The sequence below is a fragment of the Pteropus medius genome, unplaced genomic scaffold (genome assembly GCF_902729225.1).
Source record: "Pteropus medius unplaced genomic scaffold, Ma_sr-lr_union100, whole genome shotgun sequence".
In the NCBI taxonomy this organism is placed as follows: Eukaryota; Metazoa; Chordata; class Mammalia; order Chiroptera; family Pteropodidae; genus Pteropus; species Pteropus medius.
Genome location: NW_024350319.1, coordinates 1856443 through 1871996, shown reverse-complemented (window position 1 = coordinate 1871996; position 15554 = coordinate 1856443). Strand labels below are relative to the sequence as shown.

Below are 15554 nucleotides of genomic sequence, written 5' to 3'. Positions count from 1 at the left end.
GAAACTAAACATAAACATGCTTTGAGGGGATTGGAAAATACCATTTCATCCTATAAAATACTTCTCTTTGCCTCTGCTCTTTACTGTGTCAAATTAGAGTACTCAGAGTACAAATACTTGGCAAAAGCATTTTTAGAGTTCACATAAAATATAAAATTTATTAATGCATTTTAAAACTGAGTCACATTTTTGAATATCTGATATGCATAAAACTTCCTAGAAGCTTTTTTACCCCATCTGAATATCTCTGCCAAGTTACTTTGCAGAAAACCAAAGCACTCTATAACCACTGGTATTCAATATTCATATCATAATGTATAAGGTAAGGATGGTAGAGCAGGTAATTATTAATCCCATTTGACAAAAAAAGCTACCAGCAGAAAATGTATGCACATGTGCTCACTGGGCATTTGGGATTCAGCTGGCATTAAAATTCAAATCCCTTGAATCCCAAGCAAGTACTGTGTTTATAGAGATAGCTCTTTCATGATATTAAACACTGCAAAGCTTTATTCAGATGAAGCAGTTGCTTAATTTAATCTATAATTGCCAGATAGCTTCCTTAAAATCTTATATTTATTAATTTAGACAGAACCAGAAAGTTGGCACGATTTTTGTGAAGTACAAAGTATTTCACCCTATTTTGCACTGTTGCAAAGCTTTGAGTTTATCTGAATAACCATTTTTCAATGATGTGCCAATTCACCAAAACAGAACCCCTTGTCTTAAAGATATAACCTTTTACTGCCTTTCAATTGCTTGGAGACAGAATCAACCCGATCAATGATAAGAAAAGGAAGTCTTTGTCAAAAGAGAAGCAATAACCTTTATTTCTGTTTTCATCCCTAAATATTCTTCAAAACAACCAACAAATAAAAAGCAATTTGATCTAAATGATATAAAGTCATCTGGATAAAGGATAAATACAACTTTTGCTGCTCTGATTATTGGTTATATGAGCTTTCTATTATCTTTCTGCAGGAAGAATGAACATGATGTAAAGACCCATGGGATAGATTAGATCTAAAACTACCATTTAGTCTAGCCCCTGTCTCCATATAGTCTCTCACTTAAGTGCTCTCATACAGCAGAAACTCCTTTCTTTTTTATAAAATAAAATGTTTCTGGTATTTAATAATGTTTATTAACAGGATGCTCTTTACATACAACCCAAACACATCTGCATCATTTAAGTCACTCGCTTTGCTTTGTATTCATTGGTATTAGTTTATCGTTACTTTCTATCCTATAAACTTACCTTTCTTCTTCTTTAAATAAATAGGTTCCAATTTTTTGTGACTTTTGACAATTCTAATTAATTTTATGAATATCATATATGATAGGGAAAAAAAATTGTTTTATTTCTACTTTACTGACAAGGAAGTTGAGGTTCCCGAAAGGTTAAATGACTACAAAAAAGAAAAAACAAAAAATGTTTGTAAGTGGTGGCACCAGGACACATGTCTAGATTCTTTGACTCTAGATCCTCAGTTCTCTTTCCATTGCCTCTCATGAATAAATTGTCTTACATAAATAAATCACTAGGAAGTTAGATTCTAACAACTAGGAAAAACTGCAGTGACATTCTGGTACTTTAAAAAGAAAATTTTTTTTTAATTTATCAGAAATTTATTTAAATTAACTTAGAGAAATAGTGTTGATGTTTCACTGATGAAGACAAGTATCAAATTCAAGAAAGTAACTGAAATTTTAAAGAATAAAGATCATTTTATGGCCAAAGTAATTTGCAGTTGTCTCTGAAGTATGAGACTGACTAAATCCCAAAACACATAGTGATTTCTTTTTCTCTTCAAATCTTATTTTTCTGTGGTAAGAACATTTAAAACGGGCTTTAAGATACAGTACTAACCTATGAAACTAAGTAAAATTTAAGTGGTCTAAAAAGAATGAATTTAATATGTATAACTTAATGAAAACTTAATTAAACCATGTCATATAAAATATTTAAGTAATTTATATTATGATATATTATAAATTTTTATGTGAAATCATAAGCTCTGGATACATTAATGAACTAATAATGTCCACTGATTACCTGTCATTGTCCAGGGATTGTGCTAAGCATTGTACATACATTACTTCATTTAGTCTGCACAATGGTCTAAAGAGATATAAATAGTATTTTTCTAATTTTGCAGATGTAGAAAAAGAAAGTAAGATAGGTTAAATGGTTTGTCCAAAATCCAGTGTCTGATAAAAGGTGGAGTGGGATTCAAATGTTGTGCTCTTTGCACCAGACCACCCAGCCTCGTAAAGTCCCTATGTTGTTTTAGTAAACATAATTTTCTGGATGAGCTCACACCTGGGTGAGCGGGATGATAGGTAAGGACCAAGGCCATAGTTATCCCTGGGAAGCTGAAATTTGCATATGGATTTTAATGGTAAAATCTCAGGAGGAAGTCTTGGGCAGTTCTAATACCAGCAAGAGAGACTTGCTTTCCTTAGTTTCTTTGTCCTGTCTTCCTTGACCTCTTTTCTGGAGGCCTAAATAGTCCCGATGGTGAGAGAAGTTTCCTGCAGAAACTGCTGGGGTAACTGTGGCCCAATTAAGTCACAGAAACACTTTCCGAAGCTTTATGCCATAACAAATAGTCTGAGCTTATTAACTTGTGGAGGAATAGAAAGGGTGGCAAGGAGACATTTTGAGATAAATGAGTTTTTGACAACACTGGAATTTTCCTATGGCATTTGTTCATTAAATCCTATATTGGATTTTTAAATGTGGGATCCTGAAATAGACAAGACATCTTTCTATGCTTTTTCTTTTTACTTTCAAGCTTATTGGTGCAAATGGATGGAATTACTTCAAAGAGGTTTTCTTCGTATCTCTTTCACACAGTGGATGATAACACATGGCTTTTTAAAATATCTTGGTGATAGCAGCCAAACAAGTCTATAAAGTTTCTTACTGGGGATGTAAGCTATTCACACTGGATTTTCAGATATGCGTTTCAATATAATTGAACTTGGGTCATTGAAATGTGATTATCACATAGTAATAAATGACTGGTATTTTGTTTCTTCAGTATATCAAATAGTCACACAGTGGATATTATAAAATCATATCTGTATAAATTCATGTGCACTTTGACTCTTTCAAATTGGCACATTCCATACACAATGATACTGAAAAAATAATTTCTGCTTTGTAACAATAATGTGAATGTTTGTGTATGTTTAGAGATTTAGTAAGATAATTAAACAGTAGCATCTATTAACTGATTTATAATGCATGAAGTATTGTGCTAAGTACTTGAATATGTTATCTTAGGGGATAGATACATGATAGATAGATAGATAGAGAGAGAGAGCTAGAGAGCTAGTGAGCTAGATAGACATGTTTTTAAATTAAATTAACATTTGAAAATATTTAAGCATAAGGTTATTTTCTCTGTTGTGCAAATAAAGAAATTGGGGTCTAAGACAATTAACTGACTAATCTAAAATTTCATTAGCAAGTCAAGAGAAACCCAACCTAGCTTTCTTGACTCCAGATAATGCAACATTAAACAAAGATTAGCAGTGAAAAATAAAATTCAAGATAATTTTTAAAAGAATACAATCATAGAACCCCCATGTGTAGTATGTTAAGAAATATAATGTTCCATACTAATGGACATAAGTCCTACAGGTTTAGAAAAAGAAATCATCTCTTCTTGGGGAAGGAAAATTTGAATGCTATAGACATCCATCCTCTTAGAAACTGTTTCAGGCACCTCAAACTAACAACAACAACAACAACAACAACAAAAGTTATAAACTATTATATATACCTCTAACCTTCTACTATAACTGTTTCAATAGTTTACTTTTAAAAATGGGCTATGAACTTATTCATAATTTGTCAGTATATTAGTACTCTATTAAGAATTAAACTCTGAAATTATGGTATGAGAACACATTGATGGAATCAAAATAATTCTATATTTTAAAAATATGTAAATCTCTTTTTGATCCCAAAACTACTACCCTCCATCTAAATGTTAAACTCTTTAAACTAAATAAAATGTATGCATGATTTAATATATGGAGAGAGATACAGAGTAAATGTGGAACAACATTGATAATTAGTAAATCTAGATAGAGGGTTTCTGTTGTACTATTCTTGCAAGTTTTTGAAATTTTAATCCTTCACTACCAGCGATTTCTCCTTGACCCACAGATAATTCCACCTTCCTCATTTATCCTGCTGCCATGCCTGGACATCTTAGATACATATAATTTTAATGTTATAAATTGTCTGGAAATTTCTATGACTTTATCAAGCGCAGCTACACAGAAATTTTTTCTCTCGCCACTTATTTATCTCTTAAACTTATGGTTCTCAAGTACTTGGAGATTATGGAATCTGTGTGAGATGCCTCTAAAGCTCTCTAAGCCTATAGTTATCCAAGTTGCTTTATTTGATCCGAGACCAAGAAAAAGATCATCACCACCCTATTTTTCAAGGAATCCCCGAAATGGTTCCTAGAACACTGATGTTCCAGAATACACAGTTTAAAAGCAATTTTGTCTGAAGTCACATTACCAATATCCCTTTATTTCCAATCTGTGCAATTTGTACTAAGCCTGAGTTGTGAGGGATGTAGGTAGGAAGAGAAGGATAAGCCAGGTCAATGAGGGAAACATGCTATGTGGCATATGTTCTTTTCCATGAAGGTGTAGAAAGAAAAGCAGTCATTTTCATTTCCCCTCAAAAAGAAAATGCCTAAGATCTAGCAAGAAGCAACTGTGAAGGTCAATAAATTACTTTTTTTTTTCAACTGAAAGTACACAGTGGGATTCAAACATATCTGTGTCAGGAGTGACAGAGGTCTCAACCTCTTAGTTCAGAAAAAATAAACCAGAACCAAGTGAAAATTTTCACTTCCGATGATGTCTTTTCTAGAGTATAGGGGTTATTAATTCACAATTTCCTCATTCTGCAAGTCATACACTCACTTCCAAGTTAGCCAGGGAAATTCTATAAAAAATGGAAGGAGATTTAACTTTGGGTGGTAAACACACAATACAATATACAAATGATGTATTATAGAATTGCACACTTGAAATCTATATATTTTATTAGCCAAAACTTAATTTTAAAAAAACTGAAAAAAAGCTTAAACTCCTATAGCTCTTATTAATATTTTAAATGTTACATCAGCAAAAAATATAGATAATTAATCTCACATGTAATATGCAAACATTTTAAAGGTCAAATGACAAATATATTCCTCTGTACAACACTTCCACTCAGACAGTTAATCAGAGCTATGTAGAGCTTTTCTGAGCTGAAGTAACAACTGTGCTGTTTGATGCATGAGGAATAACTAAAATAAATAACTGTACCATGCTACAGACAAATATTTACTTTACAGCACTAGCAGCTAGGTAATATGATTTGTACACAGTGGCTTAATTAAATAGGCTACCATGTAAAACACTTAGCCTCTAGTGAGATATTGTAATAAAACCTGTACCTGCAATATCATAGAACACAAAATAGGAAGCAAGTTAGAGTAGCCCTACTGGCAGAAAGAGAACACAACTAAGAGATAGATGAAATAAGGATTCTTATAGAATAAGCATCAACTAAGCTTCCTTTTCTTCTCCATCATATTAGGCTGAAGGAAAAGTATTCTAAGAATAAAGAGCAGGATAGTGGAACCATATTCATTCTTTCTTTTATTTTTTCAACGATTATTTATTAAGTGTCATCTTTCTTGTAGGTGCATGGGATGTACTAAACAGGACAAAATTCCTACCCTCAGGCAATTTAGTTGGGTTGGCAGACAAAGAAGGTAAAAAAAAAAATGTAACAGGTGATATCTTTCAGGTGATGTATTTTCAGGTAATGATAAGTGCCAAGAAGCATGAGCAGAGTAAGAGACTAGAAAGTGAACAGGTGTTTTTTTAGATACAGAAGTCAGAGAAGCCTTCTCTAGCAAGTGATATTTGAGTAGAAGCCTGAATGCAAAGAAGAGAATGAGCCATGTCAACATCTAGGATACTCGTTTTCCAGGCAGAAGAAACACTACATGCAAAGACCCAGAAATGGAAACATGCTAGGTTTGTTGAAGAACAGAAAGGAGGCTAACATGGCTGGAGAATAGGAGATGAGGTCACAGGTAACCTGAGGCCAAATAATGTAGGTCTTTGTAAACCATGGTAAGCATTTTAGATTCTTTTCTGAGAATCATTCAAATGCCTTAAGCATAATGTTGCTAGTGTCTTGATGGTGATGTTACAGAAGAAAGCACTATAAACATCTAAGGAGAAAAATTAGGAGACAACAGAAGAAGGAATGGGAAGAGAAAGCAAATGGGATTTTGCAAAAGGCGCTAGACTTTAGCAGTGGACAGTAGGTATGCTTGCTGGGCCACCTTCCAGCATGTGTCCTAGGGGCTGTCATCATTACTTTACAAAGCCTTTTATGGTAAGCATTTTAAAAATCCAATACATTGAAGACTTGCAGACACTAAAAGGCCAGGAAAATACTGTTTATAGACTTGCATTACTGAGAAAATGCTTGCTCTGATTAAAGCAATAGATCAGGCTATGAGGCATATATTTCCTCTGGCATTTAGTTCAAACCGTGGACTAAAATAATTTCTGTAAAAAAAAAAACCCACCAGGTTTATACATAAAACAACACAAAGCATCCCTGGTAAATTAGGACTGAGTACTAAGGTTTTCCCTCGCTTCGCCCATCCTCTCAAGCACCTTTGCTCTGATTGTTTGATGTATTTGGGGGTAGTGCATCAGCTAGTACCATACATAGCATCATGCCATGGATGACGAATGCAAGGAATACCAAATTTACATACTCTCCTCCCAGTTTCCATAAACAGTAATTTGTTAAGTCATAAAGAATGGCAGGAGCACAATTTTTAATGTTATGAAATATACGCAATAATTAGAAGTCATTATCTCTCAGATGCACATTTTCCTTTTCCCTTTGCTTCTAATCTCCTCATCCACTTGTCCACTCTCCACAATACCTGCAAAGTACATTTTCAAAGTAAAAGCTGTTTAGAACAATATATTGTTCTAAATATATTCAGAACAATGTCAGACACACTATAAGTGCTGAATAAATGTGAGCTCTTATTACTGTTATTTGTTAATGGAATTTCCTACTGTTTCCTCGGCCAAAAAAAAAAAGTTCTTCCTGCCCATTCTTCTGAAAAACTCCTATTCATTCTTCAAGGCCCCACTCCAATGTCATCTTTTCTCTAAACCCTCCCTAATACATTGACTCACTTTCTAGCAGCATTTATTTCTTCTATGCATTCATGACAAGGTGATCATCATTCTTCAATAGCATTACAAACCACTGATTAATTATTAATGCAAAAGTTTGTTTTCCTGGTAGTATGTAAGTTCTTTGAAGGCAAGGGCTGTCTTTCTCATTCTGAATCTCCTAAACCCAGAGTAGGATTTAGAGCATAGTAGGCTCTCAATAAATGTTTTGTTCAATCGAATGTTCAATTAGTAAACATATAAAGACCCAAATACTTCTCAAAAAATGTCCAATATTGCTAGGAAATTATTTAAGAAAATTGAAGAAAACAAGGCACAGATTTAGTAGATTGAACTAACAAACTTGGACTAAATTGCATGACAGTAATGTGCTTTAAGTTCAGAGAAAGGTCAAGCATATACTATATCCATTGTTTTCTTTATACTCTTCTCCAGTTATTCCAGCCTTGTCTTATCAGTATAAGTTCCCTTAGAGCATAAACTATGTCTTTTAATAGCTTTGTGTTCAGATATTGGGCACAAAAGTACACATTTCATGAACTCTTGTTAAAATGAAGATTTCCAAGATATAGGTATAACTACATTAGAAGAAAGGAAAAAAAAAATCTTTTTTCTAATACTAATTCTAATTAAAAAAAATATATTGTGCAAACATATTCCCATGTGCAAGCACAGACAAAGGGTGGTGTTTACCAATATCTTTGCTCTTCAAGGGGAGACTGTAGGAAAGAGGTATGTAGTGCTCTCAGGGTATATTCAAGACCATTACCAGTAGTTGTCTTCAGACAGTATCATGCTGCTGATGATGGAGGAGAACTGATAAAGGAGGCTGAAACATCAGCAAAGGAAAGAAGATGAAAAGAGCTAGACACTGTATGACAGGTGTCAGTCAAGAAAAACAGTTTACATAAAAAACAGGTAGGATAACATTATGCCTCAGAAGTTGTCACCCTTGATTTGAGGTTAGGGATAAATAATATGTTGACCTAAGGACTGGCATTAATTTCCCTCCTCCCTATTTAGCAATGCTGAACATTCCATTGACACTTTACGATGTATGACATGTTTTTATCTATATTTCCTCAGATCATCTAATGAGACATGTTTTTATCTGTATTTTCTCATATCATCTAATAAGTGTGATGTCCACTTCTGGATCTCAGAATTCAAAGAAAAATTTGGAAATTAGAGATGGTGGTTCAGAGTCAAAACAATGATTAATGAAGTAGAAATACTTGGAAGAAGCTAAATCAATTCAGAACATTTTAAAAATATCTGCAACATGTAATATTGAAAAGAACATAAACTTAGAGTATTCTTGTACTCAAAGGAAACTTAAATAAGATAATATATGTGAACATTGTAGTAAAGAACTTAAATTATAGTAGGTGTTGGAATCTCTATAGGTTGAATGAGTTTTTTTTTTTTCTTTTCTTGCTCACAGTGGTGATCAATTCTATAAGTTGACTGAATAAAAAAAGAAAACCCTGAGACTAGTTAATAATGATCTTTAGATTCAGACAGGTTCTTTTAAGTCTTTTCTCAATACCCAGCAAGGACCAAAATATAGATTATAAATATTACATATCATATATAGATTGACCATGAGGAAGAATTTTGCAATACCTGGACTATGAAGTAGTGAGATTTTGTGCTAAGTGAAGTTATAGAACTCTTTTCTCCAGGACCTTAAAAATAGGAAAGATTTCCATATGTCAAAGATGGAGTAATCGTGGTCCCGCCCAAAGGTAAAAGAAGCAATCAGATAACCACCCAAATTCCTTCCAGAGTAAGGATTCTGTAAATATTCTGATTAGTGACAATACATTGAATATCTACTTTTTTCAGATGTTTTTAAATAATCCCAGAGCCAGTATTTCACAAGTCTTTCTTAAATCTTCTGCTATTAGCGCACATTTCATGATTTAGGTTTTCAAAACCAGAACTACATGTTCATCTGACCAAAGTATGAAATCTACAAATAACTAAAGATTTTAAAAAATTGTCCAGTGGGTTTAGAAATAAACTGTATCCTCTGTATTGTTTAGCTTCGTCATGAAAATTACTTTAATTTCAATCCTGGAATCAAAACAATCCAATTTTAAAAGAAGCTTACTGTCTACTGTAAAGTAATAACATGTTTTTAGAGACTTCTAAGTGCATACCTTGGAATTTCTAACATAAATGCGTGGTTTGGAAAATGCCAATCATTGATCATGAAAGGACAGTTATATTTCATTATAACAAAGAGACAAAGATAAAGTACTTATGTTTTTATTTCCTCATGTAACTATTACATATGATGCTTTGGCGAATAATTTTTAAGATTGGTGAGAAAGTCATTCAAATATATAAGATATCTGAATATTTTCCAAAAATTTTTTTTCACTGAATGTTTCCTGAAAATAATGAATTTGAAAAATATTAAACTCAGATAAAACAATAGAAATAAGCATAAATATAGACATAATCAGGAGCTGAAAACAAACTATGGTACAGCTTTACTAAGAAACATAAGAGAGTGCCTGAGTTGGGAGGGAATAAGAGAGTGAAAATGAATCATGGTCATAACTAAAGTTATAAAATAAGCATGATGATTAATGGGTTCTTTGAACCTATATTATGGTACATTAAACCAAAGTCGTATGTTTTATTTTTTGGTAATTTGTGGAAATTTTTGTTTTAACTTAGCTAGAAGAAGATCATTTTAATAGCATAAGTTACCTCGGATATAATTTAATTGTTCTTTTTGTAACTTGCTGCAAGAAAATTCATATAATGCATGAGTAAAACTGGCTCTTTAATCATTTTAAAATTGGGGTTCTTTTGAAAAGGAAAAATCCAATATTTATAGCTCTATGTTCCTAGCATATCAAAAATCTATTCTAAGTAAAAGAAAGGTCAAATTATTATATTCAGGAACTCTACAATAAGAAAAATATTATCAAGGTTTTATGAAGATTTGCCATTACTTAAAAATTAGCTTACTAAAATTAAATATCCCTCTAATGAAAATAATGGTTTAATATTAACCAAATAGTAAAAAATATGAGTCTATTAATTCTTTTATGAAAACTAATTAACAACATACCTATATACCTTCTCCTATTCAGTTATACTACTTAGCACATTATATTAAAATACATACACATTAGGGGTGGGGTAAGCCATTAGAGAGAGGACTTCTTTAAATCAGTACATACTTACATGTAAGTCTTCTCTTTATATAAATGCTACCATTGGTAGGTTTTGAAAAACTCATCATATGTATTCTACAAGTATGAGATAACAATTAACTAATAAGATTTAATTCATTAAAAGATAACAAAAAAATTCTCCAATAAAACAATTACATAAACAACAGTCCATTGTCAGAAAATAAAAATAACCATATCATTTTTAGCTAGGAAAAGTATATGTTGACTAAACATGTGGTGTCCATCAAAGGTATTCTACATATTTCTAGGGGTACCTTGAATTTGTCAATGCACTATGCAATAAATTAGGCAGACAAATATTTCAGGTGAGTAGAAACAGAATTTAAGTAAATACTAATTTTAAAACCAGATAGCCTCGGTTTATGCTGGTTGGCAACCCTGTATGCAATCACAAAAATCACTGTGCTAGAATTGCCTTGAAGAGTTACTAGCTCCCTTCATTGCTATGGTCCCTATTAAAGAAAAACTATAGGTACAAATACCCAATTTTGAAGGGTATCTTCATCTGAAAGTAAATATGTCCTTCAAAAAATCTAAAATGGCCTAACTTTTATAGTTAAAGTTTAATTTCCATTGTGTTTTTTCTCACATTTCACTATCACCCAAGTTTAAGAAAGCTAGCCTATTGTATATAACATATACATTAAAGGTGGCAGGTATAGTGCAAGAACAAAGGGCTATTTTTGAATTTATTTACTTGGTATGTGCAAGTAAGTTGGAAATTTATTATTATCTCTAAATTTTCAGTCATTATTTTTTACAACAAACGTCTCAAAGATAATAGCAATTAGAATCACAAATAAAATTGATTAACTATGTAATTTCAGAAGTAGGAACTTAGTTTTCCCTTTCCTTAAGTAGTGTAAAGTCAATAAGGCAAAAACCCACTAGTTTATACACTACAAACATGGCAATGTAATAAATCAAGTCTGACTTTACACATTGTCTTCAGAAATAAATTAGAACTAAAATTAATACACTTCTTGTACCAAAAAATACTATTAAAAATATCAACGACAACCACAAAACACACAAAAAGTCACCCATCACCTCAACAGAGATTAAACAAAAAACTGAATTTTTAAAATTCTTCCAATTCTCAAATTATCTAGAATTAGCTAGATATTTTTTATAAGCAGTAAATTTAAAGACTCTCTACAGTTAGAGGCTTATTTTATCTGAAGCAGCACAATGATAATTTAACAAACAGTGCACTATGTATCCCTCAGCTGATCCACTCTCCATTCATTTCACACTTGTGGTCTGTATTATAAACAAAACTCAAATGTTCTATTTTCTACATTTCTAAATCACTGCTTACTAATGAAAAGCACCGTAGATACTTCCAAGTCGCGTCTTACCATGTATGAGCCACAGTGAAGCGACGACGCTGCCGAATGCTTTTATTCACCAACAACTTTCTGAAAAAGCATGGTGAGTTCCTTGGCGAACTGCGTGGAGAAATTTTAGGAGATGTAGATCTGTTTCCCTGTAGTCTCGGAAGCTCAAGTTCTAAGTGCATTTGCTCCTTGAAAGTCTTTATGCAAACCTCAGATTCAGAAGCAGTAAGTTCCTTGGAAGAATCTTTTGCTGTCATGTCTTATATGGAGTGTTAGCTTTCACCGTCCAAAACAAAAACCTCAAACATAGCAGAGACACAGCTGCAGGTTAGAAGGCTGATAAGTCTGCAAACTATTTCCAGTTTAATTTAGGAAGCTGAGGCTCCAATGTATGAACTGCTTAGAACAAGAGCAGCATACACGAAGAATGGCAAGTCAGGCTGTCACAAGGAGCTTTATCAGGCTGGCTTTGCCTCTGAAAATGCGCCAAAGTGCTTCCTATGTCAGTAGCCTCCTTGTGGATGAGGTTTGTCTGCAAGCTACACACTGACACTCACTGAATTCATTCAGCTGAATATATCAACTCATGAAATATTCATAAGGGTTTCTGATAAACCTTTACGTGTATTTTTTAAAAATCTTATCAAACAAGCTACATTCCCCGAAGGGATACTAAGCAAAACCTAGTCACCTAGTCACTTCTTTTGTTTGTACAGAGCAAAACCAGAACCCGTCCAGCATGTGTGATATTTAAAGTCTTCATTCAGAATTATCTTGCTCTGTAAATGCACACAACAGTAACTCCACCTACCAAATGCTTATTGGCCCAGGATTATTTAAACAACTACACTCTGTTTCCCCCTGAACAACACTCTCCATCGCTCAGATTTTCACAAAATTTGTGAAGCTACTATTCTCACCACAGTAAAAATATTAAATCAGGGATTGTCAAAAAGCCTAGCTAAAACAGGCCCCCAAATTCCATGGCTGAATGAAAGAGCTGATTTGCTAAAGTATTTTTTTTTCTCCCTTCTTCAGAAGACCCACAGCATCAATATAAAAAAATGTCAGCTAACAGGAAAACATTGAATTTGGTTCATTCCCCTGAGGATTTTAAAGTCTTATCTTTATTCCAATAAACATTACCCTCATTCTTCTGTTTAAGTTCATTGTTCATGAGTTGTCCACAGCGGCCTCTCTGTTAGATGCAAAGTCACTTCTGAAAGCCAAAGCTCCTCAGAACGGAAATGGAGGTAACAAGTCTCAGTTCAAGTGTAGAGTTCAAAGTTAAGAATTATGCTTGTGTGTGTGTGTGTGCTGGTAGGAATACACTGTTTATCTGTGTAGGTATATTTACTTGTAAGCGTCTGTATGTATTTTGCTCACAAAGGCACAGAAGTGATGCATTGGGAAGGAGAATTCAAAAAATGTCTCAAGTTCCAAAGCAGAAAAATCTGTAATTTCATTTAGAAATGTAGCTTCTACACTCTAAAAGGCACATGGAAGTAAAAAAGAATACCACGGTGCTTGAAGTGTATGGATGTTGTGAAGAGTCTTTATCGGCAATGACTGCCACCAGGGCCAGCCTGATCTCACACAAATTTGACAAAGCAGAACTAGGGCTGGTCAGCAAGAGTGACAGTTAAGGAATAATTCACAGTAAGACTTCAGTGAAAAATGAAGACATTTATTTTTTCCTCTAAGTTGTGAAAAATCAACCTTTATAAAGTCATTTATATATGTCATATACTCTAGCTCAATATCTAAAGGGTTGAATAAGAGCAGACTATGACCTATGCATAGGAAAAAAAATAAACCCCACACCAGCCCTTAGGGGAAGTGGTTCAAAATAATTGAAAGGACATAAACTCCTAGTTTATGGTTACTATCTTGGAAAAATATCAATATTTCAATAATACATTAAAAATATATCATGAACCAAAGCAAAGTCATGGAATTTTGAGTTGCTATGAATCACCTTGTTCAGTCCCTCATTTCAGAGACAAGAAAACAGACCTACAGAACGTCAGTGACTTGTCCAAAGTAATATTTGTAGTTGACATTAGAGTTAAAGCAAAACCCAAGCTTTCTGACTCTCAATTGAGTGCTCTTTCATTACATGATAAAAAAAGGTCAAAATACTCATTGTCCAGCTAAGCCCTGGCACATATTTTTTTATACATTTGAAGATATTTGAACTGTCCTATTTGATTGTTAGTAATATCCTGGGAGAAAATACAGTTAATGTCCTCTATTATTTACTGCATTATAACAACAAAACTAGGACATTCCTTCAACAATAATGTGATTTAAAGCTCAGAGGTGAGAATATGTGATACCCTGCCAATATTCAGAGTAAGTGACTTTTTTGCAAAAAGTAAAACAGCAATTTGAAGTCAATAAGGTTTTTCTTATGTTCACTTCTTAAAGCTACAAAAATATAGTAATCACTTCAGAGATTTTTTCTCCTCCCAAAATTATGGCAAATTTCATAACCCAGGTTTAGCCATATGCAAACTAGGGTTCAGATAAGGAAATGTTGACATACACTTACCTAAAGAGGCATAATGGTGCAACTTTAATTACTTTCCAATTCTTATTGTCAATTTCTGTGACATTATGTGACATTTCACATTACTCTTTTCACTTTGCCTACTATGACAGCCAATGTCCCAGTTAAAGGAATTCTGAGAATCATCCTAAGAAATAACATTCTCAAAAATATGTAAAGTCTGTTAACTCTTCATACTCTAGATAACATTTAGGAATACCAAAAAAAAAAAAACAGTTAATTGAAATACAAATCTTAAAAAACAATCAGACTACTTTAAAGTCTGAATTAGTTACCTCTGAGAAGAGGAAATGCATGAAAATTTGTTTCTAGGGTCAAAATGCCAAAGAAAGAGAAACTAGACATTGCGTTAAATATTGAAATCAAAGATGAATCTAGAAAGTAGGAAACAGGAGATGTATCTAAGAAAAAGTAAACAAAAGAACAGTAAAAGTAAATAACACCCTACTATAGTTCAGCCAAGAATATCTGTTTTGAGAGAGAGAGCTAGAACAGGAGAAAAATCCAAGAAGAAAGCAATTAGAGTTTATATGCCATACTGAGTACCTGGGAAGGAGCTAAAGAACCAAAGTACAAATCTTCCTATCGAATGCTTAGCCCTTGACACCACAAAGGGAGAAAAGAATAATTCTGAGTCAATTTATTTGTATGCAGATGGTTACCTTTGGGAATTATTTGAGAATTTCAATTATAGCTATGTTTCCATTTCAGATAATGAAATTTGTGGTGTCCACATCATATCTAAGCAACAGGAATCAAGAATTTATTATAATAAAATATCATTAAAGGACCTGAGTAGAGTTATATGGTCAAAAACAATCAATAAGGTATTATTTATAAGTATTACAAATTGATAATATTTGATTTTTCATTAAATTGAAGTGGAAAACAAATTAATGACAACCAAACAAAATGATAAATTTATAGTGAAAGTAGTATAACATTGTTAAAATGTTTTTTTTGAAGGTAATGGCTTTGTAATCAAATTATTTTAAATAAAAATAATTACATTATTTTTGCATTCAATAATTTTCAAGCTTTAAAAGTTAACCTAGATTTTTTTTTTTTGAACTAAGTGACCAATTTTTAACTGTCATTATAAAACTAAAGTAATTTACAGGCACAAAACTGTAGATTATGTGTAAAAATATTATATAT

General features: G+C 32.8%; 1 protein-coding gene across 1 annotated transcript in view; it reads right to left on the bottom strand.

The window, feature by feature from the left end:
* Positions 1-12081, bottom strand: part of LOC120583187 (cAMP-specific 3',5'-cyclic phosphodiesterase 4B-like) — a 233238-nt gene extending 221157 nt beyond the window's left edge. The window contains exon 1 of the mRNA XM_039838508.1: positions 11846-12081. Coding sequence (XP_039694442.1) covers positions 11846-12081 — 236 coding nt within the window. The remainder of the gene's footprint in view (positions 1-11845) is intronic.
* Between the last annotated feature and the right edge of the window lie 3473 nt (positions 12082-15554).